The sequence below is a fragment of the Protopterus annectens genome, chromosome 2.part1, assembly GCF_019279795.1.
Source record: "Protopterus annectens isolate FY-2018-M chromosome 2.part1, PAN1.0, whole genome shotgun sequence".
In the NCBI taxonomy this organism is placed as follows: domain Eukaryota; kingdom Metazoa; phylum Chordata; order Ceratodontiformes; family Protopteridae; genus Protopterus; species Protopterus annectens.
The window spans coordinates 1,998,086,336-1,998,100,468 of NC_056729.1; the positions used below are offsets into that span (position 1 = coordinate 1,998,086,336).

The window sequence follows — 14,133 nt, forward strand, 5'->3', positions numbered from 1 at the left end:
AACATTTTTTTTCCTGAGTTTCAAAGCTGAAAAAAATGAGTGCCAGTGCTGAGTGCTGGCATTTATTGCATTTATTCACCCATTTATGTAGACATTGGTGATACTCTGGCTTCTGCAATGAATGCATTTACTGATTCAGTGTGTTATAAATAACTATAACAGAATAACCCCATTGCTACAGTTATTAGAACAGTAAGCTCCTAAATACATTCATTTAAGAAGCCTTGATATCACCTACAGTGTCTTAAATAAATGCCACAGTGCACTTGCTCCTTATCAGTAACCACCAATTGCACCCCTAACAGCTCACAGGTGGACCAGCAGTCCTCTTTACCCTGCTCTAGTTATGGTTTTGGTGGTTCACCTGTTACTGTGCATCAGCTACTTTATTACAGCAAACTTCAAAGTAGTTACTGCTTTTTACCTGCAGGTTACATGCAAATTAAAGTTTTTGTCCCTTTTTTTCACTGCATTTTTAATCTCCCGAGCCATTCTCCAGAAACCTCTACATGCTCAGCTCAAAATGGCTCAGCTTGCACTCTCAGAATTCAGAACTCATAATTAAAGGAACCATAGCTTACGTCTTTGGCAGCATAGGCCATACACATATTAAAAGCAAAGAAACAATGTACTTAGGGAGTGGCCAGTGTCAGCCCTCCCAGCGTGGGAGGAAGCAACAGCTTAAAGGCTCAAGGTAATAAGCAGCATATCGGCCTGACTAGCTCTGTGGTGCATGAGAGGTGAACCACTCATTTGGGTGGTTGTGCATGTATGGAAGCATGCATATACTTCCAGAGGGCAATCAGAGAGTTATCCAAGGCTGCAGAAAGGAAACAGCAGTAAAGGTAAACTCCCTGCGAAGCAGCACAATGCTGCATCGGTGTCCCTGATTTCCCCATCGACTCCAGATGAGGATCAGGTTGATCTCAGGACAGGCTAAGGGAGTTCAGTAGAGCAGGTGAATGAAGAGAGGAGCCGAGTAGAGCTGATAATAAGCTGCAGGGAGGAAAAAATAACTATGCAACTGCCCTCACACAAAAACTCTCATCTGTCATAATGTGATTAAGATTTGTTCCCACACATATTCTTCACCTAAAATATCTAAAACTATGACAATGCTTCATTTCTATGATTGTGTCATAGTTGTAGCTGGAGGTCTATTGTCTACTGTGTGATAGTTAAAAGAGTATTTATTATTATTATTATGAATGTTTATTTTTCTACCCTAGGCAGTTATTTCCAAATTAGAAAGTCAGCATGTATTAGGAAATTATATTGTAGGCCAATTACATACACTCCAATCAGTGCTGAGATATTTACTTTAGAGATTATATAGCTGGTAAATGGTAATAAATGTACTGTTGATGAGAGGTTAACAACTGATAATGTCATGTCCATTAGCTCAAATGGTTAAACAATTTAGCAAAATGAATATTGTTTGCCTATGTGTAGGTTCAGATCTCAATGTTCCCTATCTGTGGGAAGGTTTGGCATAATGGTTAAAGTTTTCATTTCATAGGCACAAGCTACCGTGTTTGATTCTGATCTAGGGTTATTAGCTAAGCTTAAAATGTCACTTCTAGGAAGTTGGCCTAGTATTCACATATGAACCTATAAGTAAATGCTTCACAAACCAAAGCATCACGTGACACTAAATGCTTCCCTGTACCTCTCCACTTCCAATTGATATTCCTCCACTAAATAACACCATTTATTGTAATTGTAGCATTTTTTCCTTCCACCCTCTTTGCTAATGCCCTATCCTTCCTCCTTTTAGCCCACCTGTGTCCCTCACCTTTGTACCTTTCACCTTCCATTATTCTCCAGAATTCATCCCTTATACACTTCTCACTCTTACCCCTTCATGTACTTCCTTTTCTATCATTCTCGTCTTCACCCACACTCCATCTCTCCTTACCTATTTTGTAAAATACTTCATATTTGTGTACACTGTATGCTTCTTTACTAATCTTTTCTTTTTGTCTACTAATTAAAGCCAGCATTTTTATTTTTTTCACGTTGCAATGTAATTTTGATTTTTGGTTGTAATGTTTAGATTTATAATGTAATGTTTACTGCTGAAAATGGTCCATGAGGATTAGGGTTCTACCCCAGTTACCAAAGATTAAATAAAATGAACTTTTTTAAAGATTAAATAAAAGATTGCAATTAGTAAATGTGCTGGAGATTACATTTATGTGAGAAGTGATACATAATTGCTTTGTTGAGATATAATATACTAAAGTTAGTAGTAATATGAGAAGATTAATGGTGATTGTGGAAATGGGATACAGTGCATAGAAATAGAAAATGCAATGCAACTTTTTATCAGGTTATTCCTGCAAGGTCTGTGTATTCTGTAGAAAAAAAATCATGCTTGTTTCAATGAATTTTAGAAAAAGTAAATAGAATGCTGAACTTTTTTTTTGGATTATTTGCCATATGATTGACCAGCAGGGTACCACATATGCCTAGATTTTTTTATTCATTTATTAGCTGGGACTGCAATTTAATTAAGTGAATTGCTTAGTCATGTAGTAGGCAAGAGGGGACTGATGAAATCAAACCTTTAACGGTAGGATGAAGCTGATTAACAGTATATAGTCTTCATTTTCTTTATTAAACTACTAGATATGCCGGTGTTGCATATTTTCTCCCACTCTTTCAAACATGTAATTGAAAATTCAGTAATACTGATCATGAAATGTAAGAAATGGTTTTATTTTTCTATCAAGTTATATATCAATCTGTCTATCTATCTATCTATCTATCTATCTATCTATCTATCTATCTATCTATCTATCTAATCTATCTATCGATCTATCTGTCTATCTGTCTTTTTATCTCTCTCTGTCTATCTTTGTTTTGTTTATCAGGTGGCTTGCAACATTGTAATATATGGTATGGTTATGGGAGGTGAACATGCTAACAACATACTCTTGGAAGTTATGGGGGAGTCAGGAACATTATTCTTTAGTTGTGGGGTTAAGCTACTATGATTTGACCATTGGTGCTGTCCATTTTGCTGGCTGATGGTATCAGGGATTGATGTTGTCCATGGTAGGGAAGTGGCAGAACTACTTGAGGGTGTGCATGTACCCTGATGGGGGGACGTTGTGCTGAACCTGATGAACACCATCACCCATGACATGGACAGCTCCCTCAGATAGGGATGGCAAGTTATATCCTCACAGATACCAATGGGATATGACTACAGGGTCATGAATGTGCAGCCTGATGAGGTGACCTAGGTGTTGAGCTGTTGAGGCCTCACTGTTGACTACCTAGACAATGCCAACAAATGGGAGTGGAAAACACTCTGTGCCCATAAGCAACAATAATGCTTTCTCAACAATGGTCTTTATAGCCTGACATGGGATGATCTGTGCCTGGCCACCTTGCATCTAGACCCTTTCATGGCCATAGACTGTATGACTTGTGAAGGCTGACCAGGTGGAGGTTGTAACAAGATCACAAGAAGTTGCTAGACTATTGGCCCTGAGGCCCTTATATGCCTAGCCAAGTGTTTAACCCATGTTTAGACAAGTCAGCACCCAATGCCCCTGCCCAGCAGGGACACGGGTTGAATCCCAGGATGTATTTTCTGTTTCCCATCCAGTTATCGAGGTTGTGCTTATAAAGGGGTAATGAGGTGCTCTGCTTGATGTGGAGAGGAAGACTATTCCACAGATGAGGAGTCTCTGGGACAGAAATCTATCCTGTGAACAAGTCCTATTGATGTCACAGACCAGGTTGAGACCGTGCATGTGGGTTAGTCGAGTGGAGCTTGACTTGCTTATATGCAGCAGTCTCATAAAAGTGGGGTCCGAGATCACCTTGTATGCCAGACAGAGGTCGCCTCTGAGGAGTCTGTATAAAACTGAGTAGAGGAATAGGGCTTTTAACCTATCTGTGTATGGTACATTTTGGAGGCCCTAGATTATCCTAGTGAGGAATCCCCGTGGTCTCTCCAGCTGCTGCCTGTGCTTTGCAAGGTACATGCCGAACAGGGTGTTGTGCTCAATAATGGGCCTTATAAGGGAAGAATACAGGGATGTTATGACTTCCTTGTCCCTGGATGAGATGCCTTTACTTATGAGGTGGGCCATGTAGAAAGCTTTCTGTACAATGGAAGCAGCATGGTGGTAAAAAGTCAGGTTACTATCAACCTTGGTGCCCAAATCCCTCATGACTGATTGCATGCTTAAGACATTGTTATTATTGTGAAAATTTGTGGGGATGTCACTCTCCCCAAAGGGGATGATGACACATTTTTTTGATATTCAGCTTGAGGCCATGTTTCTGGTACCAGTCATTTGTTTGGATGAGACCATCTTGGAGGATGTCCACATCACCAGGGGAATTGATGACAGTGCCCAGCTTGCAATCATCTGCAAACTTGGTAAGCCATGGATGATTTCTTGAGGCAACATTTGCAAATAGCAACTTCTGCAACATTGTTCATTTCCTGTCACTATGCCACTGTGTAAGTGGTACATCCCATAAGCCGTGGAGCACACTCACTATCTTCACAATGTTATGGTTAACCACCATCTGTGCCTGGGAAACTGCCATTTACATCCACTGATTAATTCTGAATATCATAGCCATATCAGGGTTAGCCCCAGAGTCATGTCGATGCCATAGCTCCCCACAATTTCTCCCCTTTGTAAATTTGTCCACTTTACTGAACCATGCACATCATAGTGAAAGTCCCTGTGTGGTTTGGTAAACAGTGCACTGTGTGAGTGACTCACAGGCACCAGATATCTGTTATGAACCGGTGAGGTTGTATGCTCAGCCTGTACCTCTACAAAGGCCGCTGTAATGGCGAATGTGGGTCATGCATTTCCCTGTAGCATTGCAAACATGCCATTTGTGAATTGTCTTAATTGTCAGCTATAGGTAACTGTCTGACATCAGCCCTATGTTTCATTGTTATGTCTGACCCTGTACTAATGGATCTCTAAATCCTGTGTGGCATGCATACAGAAACACATTAATATACTGCTATAACATGCATTGACAGACATACCTTGTCAAGAAGGTTGCTACAATTGCAGACCAGATGTGTCTGGAAGCACAGATATGCAGGTGGGTCTTGGTCAATCCTTCACTTAGAACATGCAGTAGACTGTGCTATGCTGAGCTGTAATGGACATTACAAAGCTAGCACTTCCTATACTGATACATGACCCATTCGTGCCAGTCAACCCTGAGTATAAGGACCATCCTCCTTCCTCATGAGTCATGCCAAAAGCTTCTCAACCACAGTATACTGATTCTGTGTTGGTGCCCCCCCCCAGTGGTGAACTTATCTGTTGCACTTATAGAATTCACATCCTGCACCTGTCCCTGGCAGATTTGCTCCCAATACTGCAAGTCTGGGGTACCTTTGTCAGGGGCTGCATGCCATATGTGCAGAGGGACTGCACTAGTACTTTACTGTCTTGATTGGTGAAAATTTCAATGCATTGCCTCTCTCAGATGGCTATGGGAGTATCTGCACTCATCTAGGCAAACTATGTCATTTAATGGCTGCGCATGATGGTCTATGGGGTGCACATAACTATGGCCATAGCCTTCTCCCTTATTCATACAGTTATCAGTTGCATTTTTTGCTATACATAGCCTCACCCCCTTTTGTACTGTAGCCATGCCTCAGCATATATCCCTGGTACAAATGCATCTTGCATTATGCTCTTTCCATGGCTTTCTGTATTTATGGTTTGAACCTCTCCAGTCACATGCAGATGCAACAATGACATGCCTATGCCATGGCTTCCAGTTATTCATGTACCACTTCATCAGTCTCAGTCTCACTGACATTTGCAGTAGGGCTTGTTGATTAGGTCATTTTTCCATGTATGATTCCTTCTTTAACCCTTGACCATTTCACATTTATGGATGTAGAGTATGTAAACTGTAAATGTTCTACTATTACAATTTTAGTGCTGTGTAAGTTGCCTGCCTACATGTTTTAGTATTATAAATGTAACTCTAAATGCCTCCTTATAAATAACCATCTGTATTCTCAATTGTATTCTCAATTGAATAACCTGTTGTATAATATTTGTAACCATTGTATAAATGTGGAACTTTTCTCTCCTGCTCTACACTGAAAATGGGTTATGTAACCCAGACAGACCATCCGGTAAACAAATATCAAATAAATAAAAATAAATAAATAAATAAGATACTTTACTGAAAAACTTCTATTTTGAAGTTGTACAGTTGCAAGAGATGTTGTACACAATGGTGTTGATGTTTTATGTGATGACAAGAAGTGCCATTTGCTATGTTGGCTATGCTAATGAAGCCATTGAGTGTCTGTGAATCACTACCAGTGCACACTGCACTATCTATACTTGTTGGGATGAACCATGCACATCATAGTAAAAGCACAAAATGTGACCTCTACGTTTATGCATATATCATGTATATGCCCATAGCATCATGGTGCAATGCTCCAGCCATGTCCTGATACTGTTGTCCAGCAATATGTTTCATGACAAGTGATGAATATGCATCCATTCTCATGGAATTACCATTTTGCTTCATGAATGAGCCTTAATGCATAGTCATAGCTACATCCGGAATTGGTGAATGTAGGACTCTGGGTTGTGCCAGGAAGAGCAGGATTTCCCTGTTCTTCCTGCAGGAGAACTTCACAAAGCACATCCTGGAATGTGATGATGTCTAATTGATAAAAACTGATACCTGACATGAGCTCACATGAATGCTGACTGATGCCACTGGTGTCGCCTGCATTGGAAACATTCTGCACCCTCTGGCATGGCTGGTCAAATCATGTAACCAGAGGGCCCCAGCCATCAGGCCTCTAAAGAAGCAACTGACCGATGTTATTGACACCTAGGTAAGTAATGTCTAGGTTTGCCATTTATGCCAACCTAGAAGCCAAGCAAGACTTCACCCCATTCCTTTCTCAATGTCCTCTCATAATGATGAAAATAGTGCCTGGAAAAAATTTATTTCTCCAATTCCAAGCAACAGAAAGTTAAAAATTAAGGTACAAGTTAAGCACTTTCATCCAAATCAATGTACTCATAGACTTCCTCAGAACTGACTTGAAACCTAATTAAGTTTCTTAAAGGCACAGACCATATGTAAATTCCTATAGCACAATAGTTAATAAACCATATACAGAGGAAAAAACTTAAAACATAACAAGTTTAAGAAAGTTAAAAACCAAAGCACAAAAAAGTTATTTTTTGTACTGTTGGGTGACACTTGTTTTTACAATGGAGCATTTTATGGGATTTGGACATTACCATTTGATTCTAAACATTTTCTTTTTACACATCACATATTTATTTGGTTTTCAATTGTATTTTCATGCAGTTACACCTCCTTTTGGTTGCTGACTCTCATAATGGGATGATGTAATGGATAAGACATTTGGGAGCAAATTGGGAGCTTCCATAGATTCCTCCTATGACACAAACACTTAACAAGAGTGTCTAAAACAGACAAATGACTGGTGCCAAAGTCATGTACTAAAACTCAATGCCAAGAAATGCATTATAGTGCCTTTTGGGAAAACAGCCAACCAGGCCAATTACTCCATTGATAAGATAAGTCTAAGAGTTGACCCAGTAGTCAGGGATCTGGGAATATATGTAGACAGTAATCTAGCCTTTGACCAACATGTGGCTAAGGCAGTAAGAAAATCATTCTATGTAACCCAACTTATAAGGAAGGGCATAATATGCAGGTCCAAGAAAGTCATACTGCCACTTTATTTGGCCCTTATCAGACCCATCATTGAGTATAATGCCCCTTCAGCATGTAACTGCCCAAACATATGCAACAGATGGAATGAGCACAATGGTTCCTTAACAGGAAAATCCAGGATATAATTGCATTGTCTTGTATGGATCTCCTTAAAGCCATATCTCTACACTTGGTCTCCTACAGGTTACTGAGAGGCAATCTATGCCTGGCATACAAGGCATCCTCAGATCCAGCTCTGATGAACCTTTTGCACATCTGCAAAATAAACTGCATTAGAACCATTAGAACCAAAGATTTAAATTTTGCTTGTGACATTAATAAGATACATTGGCAAGACAGATATGTGTCTCAGAGGATCCATGTTCTGGAACAGGCTCCCCATCCATGTGAAGCAGAGTGCATCCCTAACCATATTTAAGCATAGCCTTGACCAATGGATAGGAAATTAGAAATTGACCCTAGGTCTAACCCCCATGTCTCTGATAGACAGAGGCAGTCTATAATGCCCAAACTAACACACATCCCCACATACCCTCTAGGAACATCCTAACAATGCCCTTCCTAATTAGTGTCCATGATACACAGGGACACAACTGAGTTGGGTTGCACTGCTAGGCTTATTAAAGGCCCTAGTGGTCATTAACTTAGAATATAACTATGAACCAATGAAAATAAGGCTATTACCTCACATATACAAAGTACAGGGTTTGATTCTGACTTCTATTTTTGGCTAGGCTTGTAACAGTCTGCAGACTGATAGGCTAGTATTTACCTGTGAACCTATATGTGTTGTTCCACATTCCTTGTTCATTGCCCATTCCTCCTATCTCCACTTGTATACCTTCTGTATGCATCTCCCCCTCTACTGTCACCTTTGCTGTTTGTATGTATACTACCATGTCCATCTATATCTGTGTTCTATATTTGGCTAACCTTGTCTCTATTTTCCATCCCTCTAACTTCTGCACTAACCATAATTTTGTAAAACTTACAAAAAAGTTGTTTCCCACAAAAAAATATACTTCTTACTTACTCCATCTCTTTCACTATGGTTACACTTCTGTGTTAACCTTTGCTTGTTCTCTTTCTCTTCCTTATTTTCCTAGCTACCCTTATGTCCTTCACATTATATGCTAAACAGGGTTGTATTTGTGCATAGCACATCCACAATGGTCTCTCTGTTTGTCACTTTGCTCAATTGTGCTAGCTCTCTTGTGCCAGATGGGTGCTAGTATATTTTGTATTCCTGAGTCACTGTGTTTGTTTGTGTCCATAGTATTACTGGAATGTCATATATGTATGTATAGACATTCATTCTTCCCATCAGAAGTGGAGAACCCGGTTCTGTGAATTTAGACATTTCAAAAAATAAACTGTGACTCAAACAAAAAAGAGACAATTGTGAAACTTACCTTAAAAAACTTTTAAGCCACAGTGATGCCCCTCCTCTGAGCCAGTAATCAAAGTGTCTCAATCTTCAAAATGGATACTGGTGAGGTACATTCACTTGAAACAAAAATGGATACACACATTATTTCCAGATGCAGCTCCCTGCACCAAGCACAATTTCCCTTAAGAGCACACAGGGAGCACAATCAGTCCTGGGGCTGGGTTCCTATCTCTCTCCAATCCCCAAATAAGACTCCCCACTGACACAGCCATAGAGATGAGATCCTCAGCTGAATCTTCCAAGCCAAGTCCTCCAGCACCCTCTTTGTGAAACCAGTGCTCTATATCCCTGCTCCAAGTAGCTGACACACACACACTCTTTGAGATTTGGTTTTCATACACACACACACACACACACACACACACACACACACACACACACACACACACACACACACACACACACCTGGGATTTACCAGCTATGCCTCCTCTGCCCAGACTATAAGGTAGATACTGCCACCAGAATACTCTAAAGCCAGCTACTCTAAGGCTCTTACAAGGATACCCAATTATACTGAGTAAAATTAATGCTAATACAAATGGTAGTGTTTGACCAATGCAGCAAGGCTTTCAGGAGTGGCCATAGTGTCACCAAATAAATATATGTACTCTCAAAGGATAAAATATTCTCTAAAAGACAAGACACAATGAAAAATTTAAATATATTTAATAATAAGTAATAAAAGACCATGGAAATGCTAAATATCTATTTACAATAAACACCAGAGTTTCAGAGGAAATATTAAAAATAAAAGCGATGGAAATATTTATACAACTACAGAAAAACAGTACTTAACTAATCTCACTATATTTTCCTGGCTGATCTAAAGTATTACTGCCCTCTGGTTCATTTACTAGAGCAAGGCAAGATGAAGTAGGTGAGTGGTCCTTCTTTGTCAAGTTTCAAAAACAGACTGCCCCGAGACTTCTGTCTTATCTAGTATTAAAACATCATTTCAGTGTTGGATTGCAGAATGACATCACATATATCTGGTCATCTGACTCTGGTTCCTACACTACCTGCTTTACTAGAAACTGAACCAGAATCTAGCACATATGTGTCATAATACACACACATAGAGCTTTGCCAAGATGTGTTATAGCATCTGGAAGCTATAAAACCATTTCAAAAACTTCTACACTTCCAGAATATCAATTACTTCACCCCTAAGGGCAATATAGTAGGATTGCTAGTCCTGGTTTTCACAGGCATTTTATCTCTGGCTGCAATCAGAACTGTAAGATGCAATCTTTATGGCCTAAATTCGGTAATTTAATTTCAAAGTATTTTTCTAACCTAGCTGGACCTCTTCTCTTCTAGTATATTATCCTCTGTTATAATATATTCATTTCAACAGTTAACATATAGTCTGACATACAGGTCTATTTCTTTTCTGTCCAGCAGGACCCACTGTTGGTACATTTTTAACACAAGCAGCTTTACAAATAACATTTTCAACACAAGCACCTGTACAAATCAGTTTGATATACAAATGACATATTCTTTACAAAACTCCAACTAGTTATGCTGGCATATATTAAATGTCCACTGCCCTACTCTCTCTGGCATAGCTGGCACTACCTCACATCATCACAGTTACCAGCTTCATGGGGGGGACTGCACCCCACATCTGTGCTACTTATATATGCTAACTCTGATTCCACTGTTCCTTGGAAAATGGAAACACTGCCAGACAGTATGTACTCAGTGCAAACTGGTTCACATTTGCTCTTGCAGCCTTAGTGTTGCTAGGATTGTAATTTCTGTCCATAGTATATGTATGTATATGTGTATATTTGTGTGTATGGATTCCCTTTAAATCCTTTAATTAACATAATATCAACTCGCATAATAGCGAGACAACATCAGCAACATTTTAAATGAATGAACTCCAGGAATGGTCTATTTTGCCTCCAGGAAACTAACCACTTGGCCAACATGGCAAGCTTTGCCCTTTTCCTCTACTGTAGTGTGCTCTCAGGGTTGGTATATTTAGTTAGCGGGTATGGGGGTGCAGCACCCCACTTCAGTAGGTTTACTTTGCTTCGGATTTAGTTTTATTTATCAGTGGCCAAGTGGTCAGTTTCCTGGAGGCAAAATATGCCATTCCAGGAGTTTGTTCATTTAAATTTTTGCTGACGTCTTCTCGCTGTTATATGAGTTGACATTGTATTAATTCTGTGTGTGTGTGTATGCGTATATATATATATATATATATATATATATATATATATATATATAGATAGATAGATAGATAGATAGATAGATAAATATACATGCATATATATATATATATATATATATATATATATATATATATATATATATGTGTGTGTGTGTGTGTGTGTGTGTGTGTGTGTGTGTGTGTGCGTGTATATATATATATATATATATATATTTTTTTTTTTTTTTTTTTTATTAATTTGCACACAGAAGTGCACATATAGATAAATGGTTTACCTGGAGCTGTCTTTCTGACTCAAAGCCAGTTTTCAGTGTAGGATGCCCAGAGAGGCAAACAGAATGCATAATGCTGGAGAAGTAAGTTACAAGTACATAAAGCATAAAATGGAAATCCTACAGTTTGATGTAAAACAATGGAAGTTATATAGCCTAAGGTGAACAAATACTGCAAAAACATTGAAGGACCTCTTGTAGTGCTACAGTCTTTTCTGTTAAACCACACATTATGTATATAATGGTATTTCCAGTAGAGTACTAAACCGATTGCAGCAGAGGTCTGAATTGTAAAAGCACGTGTATTTTTACTGTAAAACCTATTAAGTAAAACAAAAAGTTATCTAATCTTTTGCTTTTGTAAGAAGGCTCAGATTCTTACAGCTTTTGCTGCATCACAAACATGAAAATAATTGGGTGTTAAGACTAATTATCTGCTAAATGTCATATTCCACACCTCACAATTTGCCTGTTCAAATAAATAAAGTACTATTCAAACAGCAGAACCTCTGTAAAACCCATAAATGCAAGTGAGAGAGTACATGACTTGAGAAAATGTTTTTGAATACATGTGGGACCACAAAATACCTGACAAGCACTCACCAAAACTGAATTTCCTGAGAGATATTATGCATTCCTAACTGCAAAGAAAAATGTTTTACAGGTGGCAACCCTCATTATTTTGGTATGCTAAGTATTGTACAGTTTTTTTTTATCAGGAAAAGAAAGTAAAGTAAAAGGAAGGAGTTGATATGCATGAACTGTTACTGTAGTCAATCTCATGCTGTGGATGTGGGCCATTGACTTCCAGAATATAATTTAGAACATATGTACTTGAAGTATTCTTTTTGAGAACTGCTAATCATTTTGAAGCTTGGTATGTCAGTAACTGTGCAAGAATATTACAACACCAGTATATAAGAAAAGAAGCACGGTGACCCATTAGTCAGGGTGTAGTACTTGTTTGTCACCTAGAACATCAGGAATGAACTGCACTGTTCAGCTCATTGAGTGGGGTGCAAGCAATAGTGTCTGTTGAACAAACTGCAGCTACCATTACACATAAATGAATATATACTTAATAAAGGTGATAACCTGCATATACATTTTGAATGTTAAAATTTTTATGCCATTCTAATGGTGTAGGTCCTCTCTCTTACTCCCCCCTTACTTTGATGGATATACCACAAGGGGTACGTCACGTTCAGACCAGTCACGATTGATTTATTAGTTTGTTCAATCAATTTTTTAACAGTATTTACTTTCACCGTCCTCCAGTCAACACAGTGAAAACCTCTGCAGTCCTGGTATCTGTATTTAATTTAAGTGGACTCTCTGAAGATCCTGTTCTGCAGACCACTTAGTCTATTTCTTCAGCAGCTCGGTAACTAAGGTATAAAAACATGTAACAATGTAAGCCTGCATGATGCTTTTTTTTCTCTCAACTTACCTGCTTTGAATATTTTTCTTTCATTGTTTAAAGGATGATACCTCAAATAACATTTATCTATCCTTCCTGCAAATATAGATTCTGAAAAATGGCCACTGTCATAAGTACAAATGGGCAATATATTTTCACTTTCTGTGAATATCTTAGGTTTGTACGTATTTATTATGAGAGATTCAGAGAAAGAGAGAGAATTGCATATTTTAATATTTTTCCCTAGAAAGAGAAATGTCTTTATTATAAAAATACTTGTCAAAGTATTATATTATATTGTATTATATTATATTTTAAGTATTGCATTACTCTCTTCAATGGTGTTTTAATACAGGCATAAACCTGACCTGTTATTGGTGTCTACTTTTGCATTAATAAATATAACAACTTATCTCTTATTGTAAGATGTTTTATTTCATAATGGCTTATATCACTGGCAATCATATTTACTTGCAATACTTAGATTTAACTTTTTGTTTTTTAGTTGAAAAAGACAAAGATTTTTCTCACCAAAGGAGACACTATAAAGAATTTCAGTTTGACCTCACTCAAATTCCCCATGGTGAAGCCATTACTGCAGCTGAATTCAGGCTCTACAAAGACAAGAGCAACAGTCGTTATGAAAATGAAACATTAAAGATCAGCATTTATCAGGTTCTCAAGGAACATACAGACAGGTGAGCGAGTCAGTCTTTGCTTTATGGCTTATTTATGAAATCACCTTACAAAAAAGGACAGAAACCATTACAAATAAATAAAGAATTAAATCAAATGCAAAACAAAAAATAATTGTCTTTTGCATGATCAAGTATGCAGCAATTACTGCCTGATTCCATTGTTTTTCTTTTTGTTGGCTTTCATTTTACAGTGGCTGACGTATTCCTTGGCTTTTTGTTTCTCAGTGCAGCAGTTACTGCCAGAGAGCATTGTTGTCTAGCAGATTACAACATTCCAAACAGCAAGTATAGGCAAGTTGATTTACCTCTTGCTAGAAAATTACTTGTATATAGAGGGGCTTGTTTATGAGTT

At 38.3% G+C, this 14,133-nt stretch overlaps 1 protein-coding gene across 1 annotated transcript in view; it reads left to right on the top strand.

Moving 5' to 3' along the window:
* Positions 1–14,133, top strand: part of BMP5 (bone morphogenetic protein 5) — a 657,822-nt gene that overhangs the window by 315,225 nt on the left and 328,464 nt on the right. The window contains exon 2 of the mRNA XM_044063369.1: positions 13,589–13,781. Within this exon, the coding sequence (XP_043919304.1) occupies positions 13,589–13,781 (193 nt within the window). The remainder of the gene's footprint in view (positions 1–13,588; positions 13,782–14,133) is intronic.